This window comes from Hipposideros armiger, unplaced genomic scaffold (assembly GCF_001890085.2).
Source record: "Hipposideros armiger isolate ML-2016 unplaced genomic scaffold, ASM189008v1 scaffold_23, whole genome shotgun sequence".
Classification (NCBI taxonomy): domain Eukaryota; kingdom Metazoa; phylum Chordata; class Mammalia; order Chiroptera; family Hipposideridae; genus Hipposideros; species Hipposideros armiger.
Genome location: NW_017731373.1, coordinates 5026477 through 5042693, shown reverse-complemented (window position 1 = coordinate 5042693; position 16217 = coordinate 5026477). Strand labels below are relative to the sequence as shown.

At 39.8% G+C, this 16217-nt stretch overlaps 1 protein-coding gene across 1 annotated transcript in view; it reads right to left on the bottom strand.

Moving 5' to 3' along the window:
- Positions 1 to 360: 360 nt before the first annotated feature.
- The window catches only part of LOC109379198 (aldehyde oxidase 2-like), a 110991-nt gene continuing 95134 nt past the window's right edge, over positions 361 to 16217 (bottom strand). Inside the window, exons 26-31 of the mRNA XM_019635608.1 lie at positions 15550 to 15664; positions 12908 to 12973; positions 12607 to 12795; positions 10170 to 10337; positions 2603 to 2679; positions 361 to 737 (exon numbers count right to left, since the gene is read on the bottom strand). Of these exons, the coding sequence (XP_019491153.1) occupies positions 2626 to 2679; positions 10170 to 10337; positions 12607 to 12795; positions 12908 to 12973; positions 15550 to 15664 (592 nt within the window). The 3' untranslated portion in view covers positions 361 to 737; positions 2603 to 2625. The remainder of the gene's footprint in view (positions 738 to 2602; positions 2680 to 10169; positions 10338 to 12606; positions 12796 to 12907; positions 12974 to 15549; positions 15665 to 16217) is intronic.

Below are 16217 nucleotides of genomic sequence, written 5' to 3'. Positions count from 1 at the left end.
TTATGATGACAATTTAGAATTCTTTTGCTCTGTGTTATTCACTTCACTATATGAGAAAGTGAGCAATGAAGCATTTCTGAAATTCTGATAACCAGATCGGACGTTTTTCATAAACACTTTTTTTTTTTAAAGGGGGTTTTGTGATATACTGAAAATGTTTTTACATTGTTTTTCCCCCCCAAAATTCCAAAAGATTGTTAACCAGTTGAATAGCTGGTTTACACGAGGATAATACCACTCCTTTGCTGTCAAATGCACATATACAGACACATAAGCTAATCCACAGTAAAAATCAAACCAAACCTTGTGGAACTCTTGTGGTGTCCCTACCTGTGGCCACTGAATCAAACATATCCCTGGGAAAAGTAATCACATGTTTATTTACTGAGATGTGTCTTTCATTCTAGGATTGTAACCGGTGTTACCAGTCCAGTTAGACTGGATGGACACACAAAAGAAAAATTTGCTTTTACAGCAATATTTACCTGATATCTTCAGAAACAAATCAGTATTCAACTTGATTGCTGGGACTACTGCAGTGGTTTGTTTGGTGACCTCTAGGCTAGAAAGTCTAAGTAAATAATTTGTAAATAATGATTCATCTTGTTAATGTAATTAGACTTGAATAATGTTTCTAAATTTTGTGTCATTTTTTTTCACAACAGTATTAAGCATATCGGTTTGGAGTCCAATTAGGGTTAACAAGCCATCTTTTCACTTCTGAAAAATTGAAACACCTGGGAAAAAAGAAAAGAGAATAATTACAAAGTGTGCAAATTACTCAACTTTTGTAAGAATGATAAATAGCTGAAAAATTGGACTGGTAAACTTTACAGTTATGAATAAGTACATTTAGGTAGGTAGTTATTCTCCCTGACCTCCATGTCTTCATTTTTAAAACAAGAAGCTGGATGAGATTAGAGGTTTTCACACATTTTAGCAGTGGTTTAAAATGTTATGGGGAATACACACACATAAATGATTTTAGTGTGGTATAAATTTAATAAAGTCAATGTTTAACACTTATAAGGAAAATATGAGAACAATTATGCTACTCTGAAGAATGTAAAAATTTGAAATTGCAGGTAAAAGATGCCAGTTAAAGATTCAGAGGGGCGAACTGTTAGCTCAGGTGGTTAGAGAGCAGGCTCGTAACACCACGTTTGCTGATTCAATTCCCATATGGGCCAAGGAGTTGTGCCCTCCACAACTAGATTGAAGACAACTACTTGACTTGGAGCTGATGGGTCCTGGAAAAACACACTGTTCCCCAATAAAATTAAAAAAAAAAGTTTCTTTAAAAGAAAAATATTCAGAACACATTTATATATGCATTTTGTTTTAATTGCTCAACATGGAAAAAATTCTGCACACAGAAATAGTTGTAAGTGGTAAAGTGGCAAGGGGTTTTTGTTTTTGTTTTTTAAATTTGACTTGCAATCTGAGGATGGTCTTTATTTTAAAATTTGTACAAAAACTTGACAACCCAGTTCATTCATTTGTTAAAATTTGGTATTTAATATGTGTGTGTGTGTGTGTGTGTGTGTGTGTGTGTGTATCTTTTATTGAGTACTAGTGTCAGACAGAAGGCTATATACACTTTACATACCTTGTTTTGCATAAGAATTAGAGTGGATTTTCCATCATAGTCACATTTAACTTTAATAGTTAAAGAGTGGTAGAGAGAGAGAGAATAATTAAAGAACTCAGATATCCTGCCCTCCATACCTGGGAGTTTGTTTTAAATTACTATTTTATAATAATTTAAAATACAATTTTAAATGTTGTCTATTTTGATTTTTGTTGTTACTGTGAAAGAATAAGCAAAAATCTCATCAATTATTTAGTCTGATTTAGCAAATTCATTAATGCAAATTCTCATCTGAGAAAGTACAATGCAATTAAACATATTATGTTAATACTTGTGGGTTGTTTTAGACATTTAATTGGAAGATTAGAATTTGATGAAAAAACTTTATGTTCTCTGAATCTATGATGTAGTTCCCTTCTGCTTTCAGTTTTTCTAATATTGCCCATTAAGTGTGCAGAAAAGCAGAAGTTTAATTTTCTAACAATGAAAATATGTTTCTTTTATTAGCATATATTTCCTAGGTAGTATCAGGGTAGGTTGATTCTCCAAAGCCTTCAGTGTTCTGCATTTTGTGTTAAACTGCAGTCCAAAACTGTAGCAGTTGAACTCAGTGAATACATATAGGCAACTCTTTCAAATAGCACTACCGGTAGCTAATTATAAATTCAATAATCAATAGATTTTAATGTGGTGATTTGCATTCAACTTGTGATTCTCAAAAGAATCGAGGAGTAGGATCTTCAAAATATCCTAATCCACACCATTCTCATTTTAAACTTTATTTTAAAATAAAAACTGTTATGTTGGGTAAAATACCCTGACTTTCCTTTGTCAGCATCCAAAGTCATGCTTGTTTAGTGTTAAAGGATTAAAATAACTGGATAAGATTTAAAAATTAAACGTACACACTTGCACAATCCTGAATTTCCATAAAACACAGTTTGAAAGTCACTGGACTGGCTGATACAGTTTTTTCTTTCTGAGTAATTATCTTCAGCTTCCTGATCTTACCTTTTAAGGAAATGACAGCAGTGCTATGCTATAGGGATAGACCAAGGTTTGAAAGTCTTAGGGTCATCTCTTGGGATCTAAGAAAGAAAGCAAATTCAATACTTAATATCATAATACCATTGCAATATTTCATCAGGAAAATTGTATCAAATCTGTAGCTTTTGGAAAAAATTTCTGAGGGAAGGAGGCATGATTTTCCTGGGGAATGGAACTGTTCCATTCCTTTCAAGTCACAACTCTGAAAAGACAGTGGGTCAGTATTGTGATTTCTACTACACTTAACATTGCTAAGTAAGAGGGTACTTGGATTAGTTACCTGTCTTCTTTGCTTCCAAGATGTGAATCCCAAAGACAATTTTATGTCCAGTGAAGACATTTGCTGGGTGGGGGTGGGGGATGGGAAAGGGACGTGGTTAGACTGAGAGTTGTTTGCTTTGGAGCCTGTAGTGATTGACAACAGTCCGTCTCTGCCTTTAGCCAAATTATTTCAGTTGTAAGGGACCATTGCTAGTTAAACCCCAGGATCATTTCAACATCCTGGGCTACAAAGCCCCAAGATTCGACTTGTTTATTTTTCATTCTTGTGGTTCCCAATTTCGGTCTCCTCTGCTGGGAATTCTCCCTCTTAGGTTTGGCCCAAAAGCAGAACATATATTCCTCACCTCTGTTGTTGTCATATTTTTGTTTGAAGAATTGACTTTTCGTTACAAAGGTGTTAAAAACATAAAATTTCCATAAGTAATGGAACATTATGAAGATTCTGAATAGCTCCAAATTTTCTCCTAATATTTATTTCACAAAAATACAAAAAGACCAAAACCCAAAATAAACAAAAGCAACAACCCAACTCCTATCAGGATATCTTCTATTCTTATTGTTTGCTCTTAACCTGTATTGTAATATGAATGAGGGCTAGGTTTGCCTTTTCAAAGAGACTTCCCTGATTCTCTGCTTAGCTGCTGCTATGGGAGTTGCTTGGCTATCTTATTTAGAATCAGCTTGTTTCACTTGGGCTGAGCTGCACATTGGACAAAGCGCCTCAGTTTAGTCTGAGGTAAATTCAGGTCAACTCTTCTGCTAAAGGTGATGGGAATTTTTAGTCTCTTCCAAAACCTTCTTCCTATTCTTTTCACCAGACTTGGGGTCCTGGAACACCCTCTGCTTTGGGACTCAGATCAATAGTACTCATTCGCTTGGCTACCTCAGCTTTCTTGGGGTATCACCTACTCCCCAGATCCTTGAGTGAGGACATAAATTTCTTTTGTGGTCTCAAAGATCCAGAACTGGGACTTAAGCTGCTCTTTGTTGGTCTTTGGTGATCTTCCCTTTATCTTCTACTTGCTTCGTGCCATTAACCCCTTACTCCCTCATCCTCTTTCTCCCTCGTTGGTTCTTGATAGCTATAATGAAAGCAATATATTCACAATGGCCATCAAGACTGAGTCCTCTTTTAGTGAAGTCTCAGCTTCTGAGATAGGTCTGTGCCCAGTCTCATTGGTGTGGAGGCCTAGTGTCAGGGGTAGTTGCCATCAATCCAGGATTCTTCATCATCATTATTGTCAGTAAAGGATTAACTCAGCAGGACTTGGGGTGTCCAAACAATGCACATTCTAAAGGTTTAGCCCTTGACCAGCTCCTGAGAGATAACACCAAAGCCCTTGAAATAGCCTGCCTGATAAGTGTCTTTGTTTACCTGAGGCCTTGGGTCACATGGTCTCATTTGACCGCTGGAAGGGCTGGACACTGAGTAACTAAGTTCAGCTATGCAGGTGACCTTAATGCCTGTGTGACGGAGCCCTAATAAGAACCCTATACACTGAGCCTCAGGTGAGTTTCCTAAGGCTCAGGTGAGCTTCACTTTGTGCATTTTCTCACACGTTGTTACTGGGAGAATTAAGTGCCCTCTGTGTGACTCCACTGGGAGAAGACAACTGGAAGCTTACACCTGGTCTCTCCAGGACTCTGCCCTATGTGCCTTTTTCTTTTGTTGATGCCAATCTGTATCCTTTCAGTATAATAAGCCATAGCCATGAATGTAACAGCTTTCTAATTTCTGTGAGTCCTAGTGAGTCACTGAAATTTGAAGGTGCTCTTGGGGACTTCTGACTCTTCCTCCTCCTCCTCCTCCTCATCATCAATGTTGATTGACCACTTCCTATGTGCTAAATGCTTTTCATGTGTTATCTTATTCAAACCTTACAACGACCCTGTAAAGTAATTAGAATTATTCTCTCCACATACTGACCTCTCCTCCTCCTTTTAAAGATAAAGAAACTGAGTGATCAGAGACGTTAAATACATCATTAAAGGTAGAGCTGGGATTCCTACCCAGGTCCTCCTGACTCTAGGGCCATGACTTAACTAAGTTAAAACAGTGCACTGTCACTCCTTTCCCTGACCAGGTAAGATGGCTGCCTTTTTCCTGTTTTATATTCTGCGTTGCTCATCCCCTCTTTACCTGAGGAATGCCTCCAAATATGCCCTCTTCCTTTTTAGGTGCTTCCCTTCTCCTGATTCTCCCACCTAAAGGAGCAGCCTTCCAGAGACCAGGTAGGGGAGTTTTTAGATACAAAACACACATTTTAATAACAGTATCAGATAATCCCCATTTGGTAGTAAGAAAGGCCACTGTGTGGCATGTCCCCAAGTGTTGAAGAGAACACATTCAGTCCCTGCATCCTGGGACGAGCATGTTCAGCTCGGAATCAGTTTCACAGCCTGTTAGAGTGCCAGTGAACCTCTTCCAAGACAGTGTGAGAGGAAAGGAGGAGGAGAATGTGGTGAAGAGTGAGTACACACCTGTCTGAGTGTGCGTGCACTGTGCATTTGTGTGTGTGCATGCGCATCTCCTGGGAACAGGATGACAGGCTCAGCATTCTGAGGAAGGAAGGACCGTGGGCGCCTCCACTCTGAGTTACTTCCTGAGTCATGTAGCCTGGCTCTGTGTTCCATCTCACAGAAGCCCTGTGACTGGGTGTGTTTGTGCAGCTTTAAGGCTCTGCCAGTTGTCTGTGGTGTAGCTTTCAGTGGAATAGATAGGAGACTGACAGCATGCTTTTACGGGTTGTGGGGGTAGGTTCCAGAGCCATAGGAAATGGAATGCAGTCTCTCAGCTCAGAGAAATGCTAGGCTGTGCATAGGATACGGGGTTGAAGACTAATATTTGGGGGGAAACCAGGCGAGCGTAGTGTAGGTAAACCAGGCTGCCTACAGTGCAGGAAATGTTCACATGCTTCTCCTACATCTGGCAGGAAAGGCTTCCTTTACTGAACTAAACAGGTGGCACTTTTCATGCTGCCAACTCTCAATGAGTTTGGGCATCTAGAAATGCAAAAGAAGCAGGGAGGGAAAATGAGACACGGGGGTGGGGAAGGTGGTGGTTATGTAGAGGGAAGAGTAGATGGGAGAAGGCTGGAGCAGGGTTTGCAGAGCTGGAAGGTACAGGCCTTCTGAAACTGGACGCTTGCTAACCTTATAGAATAACAGGGGAAGGACAGGTACAGCCATTTTGAATTGGGTACTGGTCTAGAATGAAAGGACTTTTTCCCATTAAGTTACTATAAAATCAGGGCTCAGGCTAACACATGACATAACCATTTATTGTGGCTGCAAGGATTCCTTATGAGTCAGCATTATGAAACTGGTTCTTCAAAATGTTGGGTGAGTGTTTACAAACTTGTTTCTAAGCTGAGTTGTCCAATTTTAGCTCCTAGGAGAGGGAAAACGAATCTGTTAATTGGCCTTGCATGGCCTCTTACTATCATAGCCCACACATACCCGTTTCTGTAGTTACTTTAATAAATACATTTTACTGCTAGCGATAACAAAGTAACAAGGTTTTTGTATTTGCCCTACTGCCAATATTGCCAAGGCAGTATTTTTCTAATGTTTAAGGCTGTGAAACTCTTCATGTCTCTGAATCCTAAACATTAGACAAACAAACAAACAAACAAACAAACAAACAAACAAACAAACCCACAAAACCCCCAAAATCCCTTTTTCTAAAAAAAAGCCCTAATTTGAAAGTGTTAATTATGTATTTTCTATATATCTTTAAGGGAAATTTCCTTTTTTGGGGGGTGGAATTTAAATGACTACACAAAACACATTTCCCAAGAAATATATATTTCTTTCTTCTCCCATCCCCCAAAAGGAAATAATATATAGATATGATGTTTGTGGCTTGGCTCAGAGCAGAAACTATCACCAGCACCACTGCCCTGAACAGGAGTTAACTACCTGAGAAAGGGCCCATGGATGAAAGCAACAATCAATAACTCTGAGCATGGTAACCAAAGCCACACAGGTAAAAAATTTTGATATAGTAAATGCTTGCTCAAATAGTAACAAACGTGCTCTAGCCTTCTTACCAATGCCTGCTCTTTGTGGAAGCTTGAAGTTAATTATTTGTGAAAATGAGGCTGCCAGCTTTAATTAAGAGTTGTTTTTTCTGCCCTCAGCAAATCAGCTTGAAGCCTTTGGGAGGGACACATTTTGAAGAAGGTCGTTAATAGTTATGGACATTTGATGGAGACCTTAAGTCTAATATTTACAGAGTGACTTGTATTTTCCATAGTATTGTTATATGCATTTAAATGTATATTTTATATAATTCCAAAAGGAAAAGTACTGAGTGTTTGACTGTTATTTATATTAAAGAAATAGATATAGGCAGGCTGTTATTTACCTTATGGTTATAAGGAGGTTATTAAAAGAGGAGGTTTTGGACTTTCTAATGCTCATATTCTAGTATACTAACTCAACGTCTCGCGTGTCAGAACAAAGTGTTTTGACAACAGTATTCAAAGGTCAAATACAAAGAGTGTTAAGATCTTTGTTTCTCAAACATTTTTTTTTTGCATAATACATTATTGTATGCCAGTGTGAATAATTATATATTTCGGTTAAAAAACCATGCTGTAGTTCCATCAAATGTAAATTCTCATACAGGCTCAGATTTATTCCAAGGTGCTTTAATGAGACTGGTCTGAATAGGGAGTCAGGCTATAAGAACTTCAGGAGGCCTGTTGTATGAATAAACTGTAATTTCTAAAGATCTGAAGAAGTAGACCTGGATTGTGATAGAGGCTAGTTGCCAGGAAAGCTGCAAAGTTGAAGGACTATCTAGGTTTCACTTTCCTGATGTGAAGATAAGTGGTGCAGCCATAGATTTCTATTTCTTTTATCTCTCTGCCAGGGAGAACAACAATTGCAGCCTTTCAGTTACAAGTTTTTCTAACTGAGAGGCAAGATCGGAAACTTAAGAAGAAGGCCATTTATTTTTCAGGGCTACTTAGTCTTAGGCTACTTTGAATCCATTGAAACTGCCTCAGGGCCTTTGCACTAGTTATTCTCTGCCTTGAACACACCATTACCAGCTTTATACCTGTTCCTTCACTTTATGTTTGCTACTTCACTTAATTCAGGCCTCAGCTGAAATGCAAACACCCAGAGAAAACTTCTCTAATAAACAATCTAAAATAATCTAAAATTTCTCCCATCACATTATAGCCCCCTACTCTTCTATTTTGCTTCACAGTATTTATGACAACCTGAAATTATATATTGTGTTTGTTTATTTGTTTACCATTTGGTTTCCCAAATAAAACGTAACTTCCATGCGGACAAAGATTGACTGACTCACTATTTCTTTATTTCTCTGGTGGTACTTGGCACATGGAAGGGGCTGAATAAATGTTAGATGAATGAATGACTATATGATGAATGATCAAAGCTGGGGCCACATCCACTACCCCTTTGACTCTAAGAAAAGTTTAAGACTAAGAAAAGTTTAAGACTAAGAAAAGGTTAAGGCTAAGAAAAGGTTAAGGCTAAGAAATATTTTGTTCTGTTGACACACAGGGAAACCCAGAGTCAGCTCAGCACTTACAATTTACAGTAATTATTTGTCTTTCTCCTCTGCTACACTGTAAACAACTTGAGAGCAGGGACCTCTGTCTGGTTCACTACTGTACTTCTGGTATACCTCAAACTATGCAAGAAGGAAAGTATGAAAGGAATTTCTTGAATATGATTAAAACATGAAAGGTGAGTAGGGGTTAGCCAGGTGAGGAAAAGAAAGAAGATGGTTCCAAGCAGAGGGAGGAGCATGACAGAGGCCTCTGTCCTTGATACAAGGAATAGACAGAAGAAGCAAGTGTGGCTGGAGAGAGACAGTGGGGGTGTGTGTGTGTGTGTGTGTGGCTGGAGAGGTAGGTAGGGGCCTGCCAGGCTGGGCTTTGCAGGTTATAGGCTTGGCAGGGCAAAAGTAAAAGTTTTATCTTTAACCCAAGAATAAAGGGAACCTTTTCGCCTTGTGTATGTGCTAGAGTGGCATGATCATGTTTGTCACACCACAAATCTCTGGCTGCAGTGGGTATAGGGAGACCACTAAGAAGTTGCTCTGACCAAGGCTAGAGAGATGGTTGTTGGACTGAGGGTCTCTAGAGAGTAAGTTGAGATCACTCGTTTGCTGTTCTATTCCCAGCACCCAGAACAGTGCCTGGCATAGTTTAGTTATGCAACAAATGTTTGTTTAGTGAATGAATAACACAGTGGTTAGAAATGGAGGAAATAGACTGGTGCGAGAGATTGTTAGGGGTTAAAAATGAACAGAACATGGTGAAGGACTGGCTACTGAGAATGAGAGAGAGAAATGTCAGGCCAACTCCCAGGTTTCCAGTTTGCATTACTACATGCATGGAGGAGTACTGCCATTTCCTGTGACAGGAAGCAGCAGAAGAATCTACATTTTGTGAGTTTCTGGTCCTCTTTGTTAAGCCAAGAGGCAGGACTTCCTCCTCTCTGCTTCCCTTGGAAGGCCCCATGCAAGGCTGGCTTCTGGTTATCCTCTCTGTTAGTGTCCAGCTGAGGAGAGGGGGTCTGGAGGCCAGAACAGAGTAACTGTTGGATCTCTGAACTCTCCTCAAGGATTTGAAGAGCCTATGTTCTCATCGTTTCAGATATCTACGAGGTCAGTGGAATGGCTATGAATATTGCAGTTCAGGACAAGTATGAAGGACAGTGGTCACTCTCAACATGGTCTAAGAGGCCTTAATAACAAGGGGCTTATTACTAAGAAGTTAAACATTCTGCCTTGCCCTCACCTCCGAATCTTATTTTAGGGGCTGTAAATAAAGATTATGAATTTGTGGGATACATGACATTGGCTAACTATTTTCTTTTGGGGTTTAAGCTATTACTTTTTGAGTGATCTTGCATGAACAAGTATCTTTTCAATTCAGATTTCCTGTGAACGAAGGCTCAATAGAGTCACTCCCAATTACACTGTTCAAATCTTCTCAAACATTTATGTCAGGGATATCACAATTTTGTAAAATGAGTGCATAAATAAGGTATATTTTACATATAAACACATATGAATTAAAAGATGGTTAAAAGTACATGTGTGTGTTATGGTCGTTTCTGGTTAGTGGGATTACGGCTGATTTTAACTTGCGTTTTATAATTTGATTAGACACAGATTAGTTTATAAATTCACCTAAGGGGTCTAAGAAGCAGGAAATAGAAAAGTCACCTATTAGGGAAATAAACAATGATTCCATACCATCTCTGTGAACCGATCTGCACAGGCCATTCGAACCCATTCTGGCGTTGCCGGGCTCTGCACTGTGAAGTCTTCGGCTATGTCTCTCTCTCTGCGTGCTGTGGCCACAGCATCAGCAATGGCAAAGAATACAGATGACCCCAGGAACATCCCGGACTCCCCCAGGCCCTGCAAGAAAGCACATTTGTTTTGGAAGCTTCTACTCTAGACTACAAGCTGCTAAAAATCAGGAGTCAGGCCTTGGTCACCATGGTAGCCCCACCCCCTAGCACAGGGTCTTGCACACAGTAGGTTCTCAATAAATGTTTGCTGACTGACTTACTGACTGCATGAAGCTGGAGTGCTCTGAAAAATCCCAGTATCACATGAACTTCCCATATCTTTAGTCCTGTTTTAGTTAAATCTTTGTTCTACAGGAGAGAGAGGTATGTGTGTGTGTGTGTGTGTGTGTGTGTGTGTGTGTGTGTGTGTGTGTGTGTGTGTGTGGTGTGACGGGAGGGTACCCTACGTAGAAAAACACATTCAATGGATTGAATTGGCCATCATCATGAGCAAAGAGAAAAATGCCTCATTATGACTCCAGGGCTAAGGAAGCAGAGTTAGAAGGAAGAGTACAGATTTTGGTACCAGATGATGGGTTGCAAGCCCATCATGTGCAAGGAATAGTCAGGTAATATAAATTAGTGATGTGAGCAGATGAAGGACCAACAGGGATAGTGTGGATTAGGATGAAGTAGAGATACCCCCATGTCCTGTCTGAAGGAGGCAGCTGTTCTTCGGTTCTAGCTAATCGTTGCCTTCCAGAAATGCAGCCAAAATGATCAGATCATCCATTTTTTCAAGAGAATTTAGATATTCATATTTTCATAAAATCCTTGACTTTAAAACACGCTGTGTAGAACAAAGAAAACACATCTGCAGGCTAGATTTGGCCTGTGGGGCCTGTTTGCAGCTCCTGAGCTAGACACTCTGAACCTGAGTCCTCTGTGTGTTTCTCTGGGTGAGAGTATCTCTCTGAGGCCCTGTTCCTTCATCAGCAAGATGCAGGCAATGACACCTACTTTACAGGATGTTGTGAAGTTCAGGAAGCACAAAAGCCCTGGCACAGCCTTTGGTACCTGGTTAAGTCCCTCTTGTTTTTACTTATTACGCTCCATGGCACTCCTGCAAACTCATGAATTTCCTGTGGGTCTGTCTATGAGTGGCTGGCCACAACCACAAGGACCCAAGGGCCCTGCCTGCCCTGTCATTCTTGGTGGCCTGAGAGCTGCTCTCTGTGGCCTGTGAGCTTCCTTTTGCCTTTTCCCATTTGAGTGATTTCCAGCCCAGTGTGAGTCCAACAGCCCTTTTGATTGTCCTTTTCACATTTGCCCCACCTCATCACCATATGCCCAGAGGAAGTTCCTGGGCTGAAAGTGGGATCCAGTTTAAAAATGATAAAATTCCAGCAGATATATGTGGACTCATTTATCTATTTAATTATTTTTGGTATTAATTTGCCACCGCTATAAGAAGTCTCCCAAAAGATTTTAAAGAAAATTTTAACAGTGCATCTCAAACCACTCTGAGGATGGTTTTCACATAATCTATACACAGCAATGCAAATGCATGCTGACCTTTATTTTAATTGGCAGTTTCATTGCTTTAGCAATTACTAAGGGTTGGTGTCTTTGCTTCCTGACATTGTTGACATCTGAGTCAGGTAATTCTTTGTTGTAGGGGGCTGTCTTGTGCATTAAAGGCTATTTAGCAGCATCCCTGGCCTCTACCCACTAAAAGTAATATCTTCCCTTCTAGCTGTGACAAACAGAAATGTCTGTAGACATTGCCAAATGTTCCCAGGTGTGTGTGTGTGTGTGTGTGTGTGTGATAGCCCTCCCCGCCCCCTGCCCGCCTCCCCCCCACCCCCAACACTGCTTTAGACCATTTCTGGGTATGGCTGAGGACCCTGAGTCCCTCAGAGATGAGTGACTTGCCTAACATCATAGGGTTTTGGTGGGGCTGGGGTAGGATTCCAGGTCTTCTAAGGCCTAGTCCTGGATTCTGTTCATGCTGCCACTGCTTTCTAAGGTTTCAGGAGCATCGTGCCTTCAATCCCATTTAATATTTTAGTCTCATGGTTCTTAAGTGAAAATGTCTTAGGTGACAATATTATCCAATATTATTCTAGCAAATCAAAGCTTTTTGCTGAATTTTAGAGTTCTCTGTGAAAGAGGATTTAGTAAATAAACTCCTTGGCCCAGGATTGCTATTGGGTGGATCATTTATCTTCTCTGATTCTCTGAATTTCTCTACATGAATCATCTCCAAATTCTATTAGTCTTTCTTGATTTGGTCCTGATAACGGTTGACGTTTATTTTTTATTTTGTCCACCTGCTTCCATTTATTATGCTGCCTGATTCATTACATTGTACAGTAGTAGATTTGGTTGCTTACCTTGGATGAATAGATGGTTAGTGGGGTGTGTGATGATGACAACAAGGAGACATTGAACTCCACTGGGACATCAGTGATGGTTGGAATTTTGTACTCATCTGGGCCCCGAGAGTACAGGACGCCTTCTGGGGAATATTTTAGCTCCTCGGTGGTATAAAGGCCCATCCCCTGAATAAACGAACCTTCAATCTGAAGGGGAAAAATTTCAAGCTCTGTGATATTGTATGCTTTTCAGAAGGCCTTTACCTATAGCACAGTGGATCTCAGGATGCAGCATGCATCTCAGTGGGCCGGCACCTACCTGCCCAATATCAATGGCTGGATTTAGGCTGCAACACGCATCCATGACGATGTCTGTTCTGATTTTCTGCCAAAATTAAAATTACCTCAGCATAAAAACGTCAAATAAAAATATTATTTTAAGGTTTATTCAAATGGTCCCAAATTATTGCAGAGCTCCCGCTGGTTAGTTAACACTACATTGAACTCCATCAACATTAGAGGTGGTAAGACATGTGCTTAGTGTTAGGACTATTGATGACTCCAGATGGTCTTTTGCATTCATGGTTTTGCTTCCTGAGTTAAGTGACTCCAAAGTTCATGGCATGTTGGTATGTTGGAGTGTCACTTAGTAAATAACCACGCCTGGTTGTTCATCTGATTCTCAGCCTGGATTTGTTGTTCTAATATACTGCATGAGCTTATCTCGTCCTCATGGTTTGATGTAGGTGGTAAATTATTGCATTTTGCTGAGGAACTCATATAGCAATGGTGGCATGTATGAATTGAGGGATTTCCAAGATCTTAGAACATATTAAGGGCAAGTGTTGATACCACTTTTGATTTTGCTAATCTACTTCCTTCCCTGAGAAATGTCACACCAAATCTGGCCCTTCTATTTTGGCACTGGGCATGTGCATGCAGGTTGTTAAGGAGGCACAGAAAGCCTCTCAGGGCTTGTGGTCTATCTCAGGAGTATCTGTAGGCTTTCTTTTCACCCATATCTTGTGCTTGTTCTGATAACATCATCATTCTCTGCTTAGGCCCAATACTTGGGATCCTACTTTCTATTTAGCCCATTGGATAGGAAATTATCATTTGACTTAAACATTGGCCTCTCTGAAAAGCTACCATGGGCACTATGATGAGCCTTCATCCATTCTCAGCCTGGATAGGGCAGGAGATTGGACACACCTCAGAGTGAGCCTTCAATTTATTTCCATCTTAAAACCTGGTTTATTTTGCATTATGGGTGTTCAACAATGGGCAGAAATGGCTATGCACTAACTGAACTGTCAGATATTTTAGTTCACCAACCACAAATAGCCAGTAGCAACAAGGCCTGTCATTTTATTTTGGTTTCTCTATAATTAAAAGAATAAGTATTTAAGGGATCAAAGTGATACAGAAATGACTGAACCTTAAGCTGTAATAAGGGAGGCCCAGGTAAGACCAAATGTTAACTTTTTTGGCACTGTACATTATGGTAGATCCCCATGAGGTTCATTTCTTCAGGAACTCATACCTAGGCCCTCAGGTGGACTTGCCAGATAAAATTAGTTCATCCCAAATATTGCACTGAGTATATTTACACCAGAAAATTATTTTGTTGTTTATCTGAAATTCAAATTTAGTTGGGTGTCCTGTATTTTTATTTTGCTAAATCTGGCAACGCTACCTTCAGGGTAGAGGATCAGAAAACTAGCTGATTTCTAAAAAAAGCTTCCCACCTAGTTTGGAGTCTTGAATGGGTTATAGGTGTGCCAACACTGAGATTGGACAGTGACACTGACTCTTGGGCTTTTGTGGGAGCCTGGGGCAGAGCCCTCAGGGTGGTCACCTGTAACCATAGCTTCCTTGTTTGTCACACTGTGTTGTGCAAACATTATCATTATCTATACGTGTCATGATGTGAAAAGCATTAGGAAATACAGTTTGAGCAATCTGTGATCTTAGTTTCATGAGTTTACTTCTTAACAATGTTCTAGAAGGAAAATAGAGATATCATAGTAATGTGTCTTAAAGATGAACTTGAGAGAAATGTGAGGGCAACTCCTTCACTTACTGTATTTTTAAAAATCTTATTCATATAATACTTAAGTGGTAGACAAGTTAACCAACAATGGGGCAATAAAAGGCATTTTGATAAGATTTACAAGTCAGTATTTGCAAAGTCCTCTCTATTTTATATGAATTGACCATTTTTACACCTATTTCAGGGCAAGATGTTTCAAGATGATGTTGGAATAATTTGTGTATGGAATTTAGATGTGTCATCAGTTCATCCTGTAAATTTCCTAACAATGTACTATACTTTGGAGTAGACTATATTCTATTTAAGGTTTCTGTAATCTCTGTTCCCAGAATGATATTTGGGATATATTCATGGGTTTATCCTTTATAATGGAAGGTGTTAACTTTTGCTTAAATATGACTGCATCTTCAATAGGTGGCTTCTTGGATGCCCAATTAAATAGCAAACTCAAAATTATTTTCTCTCTCCTCCCTTCCCTCCCACCCTCTTCAATCTATTTCTTTAGAGGCTGGTAGTACCCTTGGGATAACTGACTTTGGAGAAACAGGATCACATTGCTATGTGCTTTTAAAATGTTTACTCAGGAATATTTGTTAAATTACCTACTCCTTCAGATTAGATAATTTGATCTTCCTTTAGAAACAGAACTCTCTTTTTGCAAAAACTTTGAAAAGTGATTTAGTCTGAAATGGAATAAGAAACAATGCATTTTAGGCTGTCATGAACAATTTCCTTCTTGACTATAAGTGGAAATTAAGGATAAAGCTGGATCTCTAGACATCCGCATGGGTTTGAAAGAAGCTTGTTCTTATTATACAAGTATTATATAGTGATATTTGGGCTATTAATGTACAGTGCAATTTTGTTGTTGTTTTAACTTGCCAAGAGGAAAGTTATATTAGGCTTACCTTGTGAGCTCCTGTCAGGCAGTCAATTTCCACCTCAGAGCAGGCTGCTCCATAGACATAGTATGGAAATGGGTCACCCTCCCCTTTCTCCCAGTCCATGAAGGCCTTGTAGCCCCTGATGGAAGAAATAAAGCCTTTCAGCTAGCTTGGGGGCGGGGATAGGGAGGGTGCAAACAATGCTGATTCATTTTAAAACTTTACCAAAGTTTTATGATAGCGTTTCATTTGATGTTTTTTTCAACTGCCATTCCAACTCATGTAAACTGCTACCTGTATTTACAACCTAGCTGGTTATATCAACACCTCCTTAGCCTCCATTTTAAAGAGGATACCCTTTGTGCTGAAGTTAGGATTCTAAAAACAGAGAAGCCAACAGACTGTTTTGGTCCAGACCTCACGGGACTCTATCTCGGTGGTTTAGGTTTGAGCTTTAGCTCTGCCTGTTGAGAAGCTCAACTGATTTTATCAGCATTCCCAGGGGGACCCCCCTATCTGGTAAAAAAGGGCTGGTGATTCAATGCATTAATTTATAATGGAAGATGTACACAGCTAGAGGGCTGATTTGCTCTCTTTTTGGGTAACTGAACCCAGGAATTTAGAACTCATTATGTACAGGGCACTGGGCTGGGACTTTACCTTGGCTTTCCTTCTCACTTCATGAGTATTTG